At 33.7% G+C, this 12505-nt stretch overlaps 1 protein-coding gene across 4 annotated transcripts in view; it reads right to left on the bottom strand.

Annotated features, from left to right (window-relative positions):
* Positions 1–12505, bottom strand: part of LOC145243426 (uncharacterized) — a 163357-nt gene that overhangs the window by 1399 nt on the left and 149453 nt on the right. For 3 of the 4 annotated variants that reach the window (XM_080106312.1, XM_080106309.1, XM_080106311.1), the window contains one exon: positions 5773–5889. The exons of the other annotated variant lie outside the window; for it this stretch is intronic. In XM_080106312.1, coding sequence (XP_079962438.1) covers positions 5773–5889 — 117 coding nt within the window. The remainder of the gene's footprint in view (positions 1–5772; positions 5890–12505) is intronic. 4 annotated transcript variants of the gene reach the window in all.

The raw sequence follows: 12505 nt of genomic DNA, 5'->3' as shown, positions 1-12505 counted from the left end.
ACAGGAATTGTCTATGCTCTTCAATGAAACATATATACATATATATGTTTATATATTTCTGTCAAAATATACTTTATTTCCTTACAATATATACCAATCTTTATTTAATAAGCTCAATGTAATTACAGAGCAATATAATGAATGAATGACAAAAGTCCATATTTCAAAGTTCATGACATCATATGGACTTTTGTCATTCATTCATTAGAGAATAACAGTCTTGTTTCTTCTGTTGAAAGCAACCATTTATTAAGTGGCCTGATAAGAACTTCTGGTTTTAAGTAGCATCGTTGCCTAATGAGGTCTCTAGTTACTAAATACTAGAAGACCGAAATATGCTCATGACTGCTTATGTAAAGACAAATTGAAAATGTAACTTGCTCTACTTCCGTATTGAGCACTCTTGTATTAACCTCATTATATTTCACTGGTTACCCTACCTTTGAAAAATAGCAACCTCAAATTATATATATATATATATATATATATATATATATATATATATATATATATATATATAGTCTTTGAAGTTTTTAACCTTTAAAACTATACAAAAACATATTTTTTATCATTCGTTAGAAAACCATCTAGTCAGTAAGTCATTTAATCACCTGCAATCACTGCATCAACTCGCTCTCGAATTTACTATAATACCAATAATTTATTTTTCAAGGGATCATCAGTTGTTTACCATGAAACACCGTTTCGGGGATTTAAAAACAAAACAGTATATTACATCATGGCTCCCCAGCAGTGTTGATCAAACACCACCATCTATATATATATATATATATATATATATATATATATATATACATACACACAGACACATATATATACACTTTGGTTTCATTCATTATATTAAATAAAACAATATTGAAGTCTTACATCTGAAGACTTTTCACATGCAGTTTTGCTTTGATCGCATATGGATTTCATTTAGTGACAGTATTTTTCCGTTACTGCTTCCATTTGTTCAAGTATGTTCGGAATTGGTCTAGAAACCCACAGCAGTTTTTGTTTTCTTCAAAAAATAAAAGCACAGTATGAACTGTATTCTATGTATTGATAGCTCTGTTACAAACTATAAAATAAATACTTTAAGGTTTGATTATTAAGCTTCATCTTACCATTGGAATTTGAATTAATCTGATCTATATAAAATAATTGTTTTTTTTCATATCAAGAGACACACACATACGCATCACATGAAAGATTGTGTCCATATTACACTTTCTAAAAACTCTTTAAAATACTCCAAAAATAAAAATTGGAGGAATATTTATTAATTGATTATAAATAATATTGTTGGGACGATTAATTGGAATCGGGAATCGAAAAAAATCAGAACTTTTTGAGGTATCAGAAAAATTTATGCCTATTTTCCGGTGCCAAAAACGATTCTTTTGTTTTTATTTGTTTGTTTTTGATTAGAGGTTAATTTTCCATGGGTCATTAATGATGAAATGAAAAATATTTATTGATTTTAAGATATTAGTAAAACTAAAATTTACAGATCAATCCCTTCCCAAAAGTGTATTTTTATGTTTGCGAAAATATATGCACATATTACATGGGTTTTTATGGTAATCCAATACCACCTACCCACAAAAAAAAACAAAAAAACAACAACTTTAGATTTAGAAATTTTTAAATAATCGGAATCGGTAATTGTATAAAAATTGGGAATTTAGAACAGAATCGGTAATTGTATCACAATAATCTAATATATAAAAAGGCAAAATCTGTGTGTTTGTATGTTTCGCAAAATCTTTTCACGCACGTGACAGATCCTCACGAGATTGGTATTGTTTTCAAGCTCGATCCTTCATACAACAAATATAAAAAAATTGGTCAAAAACATTCATTCCTTCACCCTCAACTGGGTAGTTTTGCACAAGGAGGGGGTCACTTTTTTGTCGACATTTTTGCAAAGACTAACCTTAATTTGAATGGTAGCGAAGTCGTATATCATGGTGGCCGCAGGGGTTACAGTTTGTTTTGTTTTTTTTCACCTTCTTTTCCTGCTTTGTGTTACAGTTCAAGCCTGCCTGCCTGCTCCTTTTTATTTTTTTTTTATTTTGAGGCTTACATAATGGGATTTTTTTCTTTTAAAACAAAAAACTAAATTATTTTACCATTAAACTCACACACACACACACACCCTCTCCACCCAGGCTGCGTCTATTATTTTTTTTTTTTTGGTTATACTGATTCCTTACTACACCACCTCTCCACAACCAGGCAGCTCCGCTAGCCTAATATATAAAAGGCAAAATGTGTGTGTGTGTATGTATCACAAAAACATTTGACACACGCAATAAATTAAATAAAAGAAATATTACAAATCTTTATAAGTAAAACAGTAGATGTATGCATCTGTGGAAATATTTAAGTGATAAACTCTTAAGCCTTTGGTCACATAACACTGAAATAAACAGGAAATAGTAATCATACACCAAGGATGGTTTATAACGAGTAAAATCTTTGGCTGAATGAAGGACATGCACTGAAATATGTCAGCAAGTTGAAATGTTTTTACATTTGAGAAAATATAGGCACATTTAAGATGTGTTTTTATAATAATCAGGACAAACACTTTTCTAGTTAAATATTTAGAGATTTATAAAGAATCAGAGTTGGTAATTGTATTGGAATCGGGAAAAATATTGGAATCGTTCCATCGCTAATATATATTAGGTACAATATAATATTCAATAGAGAATTGGCTCTGTAATAATAGGAAATCTGCATGAATATACCCAAGTGTATTTTACAACCGGGCAAGGTCAGGCACCTCCGCTAGTGTATGAATACAATATCTGTTACTTTTCTTTTCTCTTCCCTGCAACCTCTTTCTCACAGAAGAGACATTGCAAGCCTGTCTCTGCATTGTTATTTTCAAGTACTCGTCCGAGCTCCAATCTATGGTTCCCCCCCCCACCAAACTTTCACAAGAAACACTCGTCTAGCTGAAAACACTATCAATAATTTCCCCTACTCTTTATCCGTGCCTAAACCTAAACGTAGATTCCATGAACAAAGCTTGCTTCTTAGAACTGTACACCTGTGGAACTCTCTTCCATTTGCCTGCTTTCCAACTGACTATAGCATGGTCATCTTCAAGTCCAACATAAACAAGTTCTTGATGAGCCGTTTTCTTAAGTAATCCAATTTACCAAATTTCCACTACTAACAATTACTACGCCATTGTCTCATTAACCACTGTACACTTATTAACCCTTATCCTCGAGTGGCCTTTGGGCCATAAGTGGTGACTCTTTTGTAAAAAAAAAAAAAAAAAAAAAAAAAAAATCTGGTATATGTCTGAAGTATCTTTGAATGCTCACTTCAGTATAATATACCATATCAAACTAATGTACTATATTTAATGTTGAATTCAATGGGGGGGGGGGCAGATAATATCTCTTTTCATGATACCATTCTCCCTGGCATTACCTCCTTTGGGAGGCAAGATAATATATACATGGCGATATTAAATTTTGCTGAATCCCTTATTACTAACACATCTATTACAAATTACAATTCATAGGTGAGTATAGTGTAGTATCTGTTCTGTTATGAAATCACACTCCCAAGCATTACCTCCTCTTTTTGAGGAGAAGTGGGTATAGTGTAGTATATGCTCGTTTGTCACAATACCAACCTCCCAGGTATTATCTCCACCATTAGTGGGAGGAGGTAGCAGATTATCTGTTCCTTTCTAATGGTACCATTGTCTCAGACTCCATGAACAAAGCTTCTTTCCTAGAGCTGTCCGCCAGTGGAACACTGTTCTGCTGGCCTGCTTTCCAGCTGACTACAATATCACAGCCTTCAAGCCCAATGTAAACAAGTTCTTGTTGAACCGTCCCCTTAAATAATCAAATTTTACCCAACTTACACCATTACCAATTACTAGACTACCACCTTACATTCATTAACCCTCATCCTTCAGGCCTTGATAAGTGGTGAACTCCAAGTAAAAAAAAAAAAAAAAAGATTTTAAGTAGCAATACAGGGTTAAAATCCTAAACTTCAAAAATTAGCAATACAGGGTTAAAATCCTAAACTTCAAAAATTAGCAATACAGGGTTAAAATCTCAAACTTCAAAAATTTTCCCTATAGATAGGGAAGTGAAGCTTCATACCTTCCCCAACTGTATTAACAAATAAGTGAAAGTAATGGATTTGAACTCAGTTCATCCCTATTTACTTGCTTCGTCACAAAGGCAAAGTTAAACACAAGGTCAGTTTATAATATTGGGAAAATTCAGCTCCCCCAGAAAGGAACAATTTTGATTGGAACAAAAATTAAAATTGATTCAGTCTAGAAGGATTTCTCCTTTACCAGCCAAGGACAAATGAGTTATAATATCAGAATGGATATTCAGTGGTTCATTGAAGAGTGTTGCAATGAACATTTGGTTGTAACTCATATCTGGCTCTGCATGACTTGATTATAAATTGACCTTATTTAACCGGAACATCATGATATATATAAAAACAAAGTGGTTTTGCAGGCAGGTTTTTGCTAAAAAAAAAAAAAATTCTAGCATTCTGGAGTTCCCCCTCAACTTGCTGCAAAAACGAGATCAGGTTCCAATATCTTGTCATCATAACACCTAATTCTGGCACTGATACGTCTCTCCTCACCAATCAAAGTGGGTATAAATCAATAGGTTATGACTGCACATGTTAGTGATGCATCAATCATCTGTGTACCAATATGCACAATTTGGCAAGCCTGTTTACACTAGCCAAACCACAATTCAACGTAACACAAGAGATTGAGTTTACATACAAAAGTAATAAATCTATCATGCAACTGCTACAGATACTATGTAGCAGTCGAAACTTGCTACAATAGCAGGCAAAGGCGAAATGTCGCAGCTCAAGGTTTGAATCAACCGTCTCCCTGGCTTGTCCAATCACAAGCCAGCTTTCAATCATGTGACCAAGTGCAGAAAAGGTGAAATCAGCAACTCTTCCTTCTCTTTCCTCCCTGCTCTGCCTTGCAGCAGACTTCGCCTGGGCCTATGGCCCCAGGCTAACGTGAGTACAAGCCAACATGGTGACCTTCAAAGACCCACTTATTTCCACATGCGGTACCCACACAAACTTTATCATGCTACAGAACTGCTCTTGTCAATACACCAACACATACTCCTAGTACCCACGTAAACACACTGAAGACTTTGCTCTTTCTTTCTCCTTTAATTGGCTTCCTTATATCCGATGACTACTGGCTACAAACACATGTAAACTGAACTATTCTCCCCTTCAACAAACCGGCATAATATTCATACTATTCTTACACACAAGAACACTTCCAGCTACTAACCGGTTTCTCTTTTGTACACGCTACTAACGAAGATGACAAATAAAGTTGTTTTTTTTTTTAAATGTTAAAATGAGACTTCCTTTCGTTGTCTTTATTACATTTTGCTCCTAGCCAAAATATGTTGGGAACCACCACAACAATTGTCGCACAATAATTGAATAATGGATTAGAAAAGGTAAAAAATTTGGACATGGTGCACAACCATCGAGTTAGAAATGGAAAGAAGTTAAAACAAAGATTATCTTTGACTCATTTAACAACTGTATTTTAACATTTTTAACACAAAAAACAAAGAAAATCACTAAAATGATGAACAGATTATTCATTTGTTCATTAACCATTTCATTTTGTAATTGCAATAAATATGAAAAATGCAATAGAAATTTAAAAAAAAAAAAAACTCTTCAACAGTTAAAATCAAAACTGACTTTTTTTTCTTCTAACTGTTTCAAAGCTGGCAGTATTTCAGCAAAACCTGCTGGTGCCGACATTTGAAGATTTGCAAATTGTGCAAAGACTTGCGGGGAATGAGTTAATGGCTTCGTCTGCAATAAACAAAAGACAAATAAAACCATGAGATTAGAATTTTGAAATACCTCACAACTATGGGATTAGAATGGGGAAAACATTAGAAATACCTCATAACCATAGCATTAGAAATGGTTCAGTTTGGAAATACTTCACAACCATGGGATTAGAAATGGTTAAAAATTTGAAAATACCTTACAATCATGGGATTAGGAATGGTTAAGAAATTGGAAATACCTCATAAATATAGGATTAGAATAGAGAAAAGAACTTGGAAACACCTCATAACCACAGGATTAGAGAAGGAAAAAAATTGGAAATACCTCACATCCATGGGATCATAAATGATTAAGAATTTGGAATTATGAGATTTGAAAAAGGAACAAGAATTAGAAATATCTCACAATCATAGGATTGGAAAGGGTAAAAAACTGAACTACCTCACAAGTATAGGATTAAAACAGAAAAAAGATTTGAAAATATCTCACAACCAATTAAATCAAATTAGAATCTTTAGTATAATGGAGATTTTTGTTTACTATTCTAGCTAAAATGATTATTTAAGAGGAAAATGGTGTTGAATAACATTAATTATTAAATTTAGCTACAAATATAATAAACAGTGCCTCCTTGTTACTTTTACATAACTCCTTTATAGTAAGAAAAAAAAACAAAAAAAACGTTTTTTAAATGGACTCATAACTTTTAAGGGTTTGTGATCAAAAGTTTAACAGTCAACATCATATAAGGTCAAGAATATTTTCATGTTAAACATACCATGCAATGAAACATTGAGCGTAAAACAAAATTTGACAATAGAATTTTTGTTCAACTTTTCATAAAAGTAAATTCATTTTAAATGAGAAAATATTTGGGAAAAGAAAAATAGTCGCAATTTCTCTTTAGGATAACAATTATTGTATATGCATAAGTTTGAAATATTTCTTTTAAACAGAAAAACGATTCATGTTTGGCTGAAACTCTAACATTAGAATATTTAGAAACTAATAAAATATATAAAAAAAGTAAATAAATAAAGTTTCTTTCTTAGAACTGCACGCCTGTGGAACTCTGTTCCATCTTCCTGCTTTCCAACTGACTACAATATGGTCATCATCAAGTCCAATGTGAACAAGTTCTTGATTAGCCGTCCCCTTAAGTAAACCAATTTACCAAATTACGATTACTACGATATATTTTCCCATATGCTACTGTACACTCATTAACCCTTATCCTCGAGTGGCCTGCAGGCCTTGATAAGTGGCGACTCCTTTGTAAAAATATATTAATTCATTCAAAAGAAAATTCTTCCAGCAAGTTTTGGTACATACTATAAACCTTTCCATAAGTAAAGATATATTTAACCATTAAAAAATATGTACTAGCTGGCATGAGGATATAAAATATACTGATATTTAAGCATTTAAAAATTTATTGTACACCCCCTCCCCCCTATGGCATTAATCAGAATTTTTATTTTATTTATGCTTATGTTTTTTAATATAACAACATGTGCAAAAACTGTAGTAAAAGATCTAATCAAATTACATAGAATTCCTCCTGATTTTGCACATTACTGGATTGGATAATTTATATTTACTGTGCTAAGTATTTTAAAATATTTTATATTTATTGGATACAAAATATTCAAAATGTCATCAACATTCAGATTTTACGTGTGAATATAATTAAAATTAATAATTTCTAAAACCTTGAAACCTGTGATTTCATTTGATGAAGAAAAAAATGACCAATTGCATGATTTTGAGTTTAATGCTCAAATAGCAATGCTGTTTCTGTCAATCAACAAGTGATGTATGCAACTTTCAACTCCTCATTTTTAGAAATGTTTCGATCATGTTAAAGCAGCTTCATTCGAAATTTATACCTAGGTAAAGCAAAGGGTAATGTTTTTTTAATTTTTTTTTTTTTCCTTTTTGTTTTTGAATTGAAAATAGTAAAAAAAATATGCTCCTTATTTAGAATTCAACTTAATATAAAAAAAAAAATACAGACAAATCTTTATGATGTACGTACCCGTCAGGAAACAGATCTCATATTGCAAAAATCACATAAATTTATCAAGTAGTTTTGTTATTTTTTGTTGTTGTTTCTTTGGGTTTTTTTTTAGTAAGAAAATTAAATTTTATGACAAGAAAGACTGGAAAGTCAAGATCCAACATGATTTTTTTTTTTTTTTTTTTTTTTTAACTTTGAGGAGAGGCAACTCAATTCGACTACCGAAATCTGGTTTATAGTCAAAATAATTAAAACTTTGTTTTACTAAAAATTCTCACTCGTACGTACATCATAAATATTTTTCTGTATTTTTTTAAAATTAAGTCTAATAAGAACCCAAAATGCAATTTTTTGCTTAAAATTTTTTAAACTATTCAATGAAAATTATTGAAAATTTTAAAAATTATTGAAATGTTTTAAATTTTATTTTTATTCTTACATGTTTTAATGCCAAAACTTGCTTTTTATAAAATGAAAATTATTGAAAATTTCAAAAATTATTCAAATATTTTAAATTTTATTTTTATTTCAAGACTAAGGTCAACCTGTCTTTGCAATAATCATCTTTCATTCTTGTTAACTCCTTACATTAAGTGGCTTCATGCCTTGTTTGGAGAGATTCCCATAAAAACAATATTCAACAAGTTATCACCATTATTTTTAAAACAGACTTTATTTTTATTGAATAAAACACTCATTAAATAAAATTATATATATATATATATATATATATATATATATATATATAAATAATACTAATGATTTCAGAGTATTATATATTATTTTTTAGAATCTTTTGAGATAAAGCTTCATATTTTGTGTATTAATTTCTTTCTTTTTTTTTTTGCAGACTGTTATCCTCATCTTTATAGTTGTTATTGTTTCACCACGTCATCTAGTTGCTGTTAACCACCTGAAATAGGCCAGAGGATGAGTTGGCCGAAACAGACAACTATGAACAGTCTGCCAAAAAAAAAAAAAATTAATATAGATTTTACAGTAATCAGCTAAAATCATTTTAAAATAATTTTCTTTATTTAAAAAAGAAAAAAAAAAAATACTTGATCAATTTATATGATTTTTGGAATATGACATTTTTGTTCCGTGACAACTATGTACATCAAAGATTTTTAAAAAAAATTTTTAAATATAAGTTGAACTGTGTGGGCTTGCACTCAAAAGATATATAAAAAGGCCATTATAATGCTGTAAACACAACTGATATAATAAAAAGAATCTGTTTTTGTTTCCTTGTACATGAATACAATGAAAAAAAAAATTCCTGTCTTTTTCTCTCTGTCCTGCTCCAACCAAGTCTATCGACCTGTTCCACAAATCCCAAAACCTCAACATGACAAATCTCCAGAAAAAAACAACACAAATAAACCAAGAACCCCATCTTCCAATGTAGACCCCTACTACCATGTCTCCTTCTCCAACATCAGGGGTCTACGTTCCAACCTTCCAGAGGTTGAAACCCAATTACAGGAGACGAAACCAGACATTCTTTCTAAATGAAACTGGCATAGGGCCAACCACTTCCCTAGATGAGTTCATAATTAAAGGATACTCTAAGTTAACATTTAAATCTGACCCCCAAGATCGCCATGGGCATGGAGTGTGTGCCTACATTAAAGATGGCTTTCCATGTGGTAGGGATATTGCCAGAGAAGACCCTAATTTACCTTATATGTGCTTCCGGGTTGCACTAGCTTACACCACTGCATTAATATTTGCCCTCTATAGCCCCCACAACAGTGGGGTTACTATCTTTAAGAGTATATCTGAGAAAATTGACCACATACTGTCTGCTTATCCTTCGGCAACATTCACATTTGCGGTGACTTCAATGTCCATAATATGGAATGGCTGACCCACTCAAATAAAACCATTGATGAGGGGAGGTTTTGTCATGATTTTGCCATTGACCTCACTCAGATTGTTCACGAACCCACCCATGTGCCCGATACTACCGGTCAGTATGCAAGCCTTTTAGATCTTTTTCTCACAACTTCCCCTGAGCTATGTTCATGTTCTGTTCTATCTCCTCTGGGATCCTCCGACCACTCCATTGTATCAGTTAAGATAAAAATGAAATGTAATAAGTCTTCAGACGTACCTCTCCACCGTACTGTATATTGATGCTCTGTGGCTGACTGAGACAGCTTCCGTACATTAATATCTGATCTACCTCTGCATTCCATGTTTAAAAAGGAGGTGTCCTCTATAGTATCAGACCTGACCGAATGGTTAATTGTAGGCATACACCGATTCATACCATCTAATAAATTCCAACAAAAACCTAACAGCCAGCCATGGTTCTCCCCAGAATGTGCTGCTGCCATCACACACAGAAATCACTTTTTCCATAGCTACCAACGGAATAGATGTACTGAGACTAAAGCTGCTTTCAGGACTGCCAGCAACCACTGTAAAAGAGTAATAAAAAATGCAAGAGAGCTATATGCTCAGTCCATTAAATCCAAAGTAGCTGAGCAGCGGCTTTGTTCCCATCAGTTTTGGCAAATAGCAAACAGGATCCTGAACAGAAGCGTATGTTCTATCCCAACCATCATCAATAGACCCGAGGTCATCTCGTCAGCATCAGACAAGGCCAAACTATTTGCCAAGAACTTTGCAGGTAATTCTACCCTAAGCGACGAAGGCCATCAACTCCCCGTATTTCCTCCAATAACAGACAACACGCTATGCAACATACAAATATCTGTACGTGAGGTCGCCAAGCTAATCAAGAACCTTGATTCCAGTAAAGCAACTGGCTCTGATGGCATTCCAGTTATAGTGCTGAAAAAGCTCCAACCAGAAGTTGCCTCACATACTTACAAAACTGTTTAAGCGTTGCCTTAAGGAGAAGTGCTTTCCAACACCCTGGAAAACTTCATCAGTATGCCCTGTATTTAAGAATTCAGGCGAAAAGTCATCTCCCTCTCAGTACAGATCAATACGTCTCCTGTGTGTCATGAATAAGTTGTTGGAATCCATCTTAAATAGAGAAATAGTCAACCACCTCAGCAGAAACAACCTTCTTAGTGACATGCAATATGGTTTCCATTCCGCAAGATCTACAGCAGATGTGTTAACAGTTATATCTCATAGGATTAGTGAATCTCTTGACAAAGACTTCCTTTCCAGGGTAATTGCTCTTGACATATCAAAGGCCTTCGATAAGGTATGGCATAAGGGCCTACTTCACAAGATTTCCAGCTACGGTATCACTGGAAATGTTTTCTCAATTATTAAATCATTTCTCTCTGATAGGTTCATAAGAGTAGTGGTTGATGGGCAGAAATCAGAGGCCCACAGTATTAATGCTGGAGTCCCTCAGGGGTTCATCCTGGGCCCAACTCTCTTCCTGATCTACATCAATGATCTTCCAAAACATATACTTAAATCATTCGTTGATATCTATGCTGATGACACGACCATCTATGGTAACACATCTAAGGCCGTAAATGACAAAGTTCTCTCTGATTCTCTCTCCTCTGATCTTGAGCGTGTGGTACAGTGGAGGAAGAGGTGGCTGGTTACTTTTAATGCATCGAAAACCAAGCTTCTATCTTTACATCATCAACGCTCTGATCCCCATCTGGCATCAATTGAAATGGATGGCTCTCGTCTTGGGGAGGCTCCATGTTTTGACAAGCTTCTGGGTTTGACCTTTACTCCTGATTTGAAATGGAACACGTACATCAGGTTTGTTGCCAAGGATGCTGGAAAAATGGTGGGATCATTCTACCACTTCAGAAGATATCTCACTACTGATGCAATTCTCTATCTGTATAAAAGCCAAGTATGTCCAAGGATAGAGTACTGCTGCCACATCTGGGCAGGAGCTGCTAAAAGCAGTCTATCCTGCCTTGACAGAGTACAAAATAGACTTTGTGGCTTAGTGGAGGATGCCCTTTTCTCTTCCCTGCAGCCTCTCTCCCACAGAAGAGATGTTGCAAGCCTATCTTTGTTTTATCGTTATTTCCATGGCAAGTGCTAGTCTGAGCTCCAATCTCTGGTCCCCCCCCCCTCGGCAATCTTTCATGGAAAACACCCGTCTAGCTGAAACTACTGTCATTAATTTCCCCCACTCTTTATCTGTGCCTAAATCCAAACATAGATTCTATGAGCAAAGCTTCTTTCTTAGAAGTGCACGACTGTGGAACTCTCTTCCGTTGGCCTGTTTCCCACCTAACTACAACTTGGAGGTCTTCAAGTCCAACATAAACAAATTCCTGACAAACCGCTGTCTTAAGGAAGACACCCTATCAAATATCCAATACTAATGATTACTACGATACTATCTCATTGATTACTGTACACGCAATAACCCTTACCCCCGAGTGGCTTCCGCACCTTGATAAGTGGTGATCTCCATGTAGTAAAAAAAAAAAAAAATTAAATTTAGATGAAAATTTTTTTTTTTTTTTGCTGAACTATTATGTTGTCTCAAAGAATAATGTGTCCGAAAAGAACTTGTAAAACAATATTATTTGAATGTGGTAGCATTCAAATAATATTGTCTTTTTTACCAAAATACGTCTTTGTATACTTTTTTGTATTTAATGATAATGTTATAGACAAAAAAGTCCAATCAAATAAATA

The sequence above is a fragment of the Euprymna scolopes genome, chromosome 22 (genome assembly GCF_053919585.1).
Source record: "Euprymna scolopes isolate OS-2025 chromosome 22, ASM5391958v1, whole genome shotgun sequence".
Taxonomy (NCBI): domain Eukaryota; kingdom Metazoa; phylum Mollusca; class Cephalopoda; order Sepiida; family Sepiolidae; genus Euprymna; species Euprymna scolopes.
This window is presented reverse-complemented; position numbering and strand designations above follow the sequence as displayed.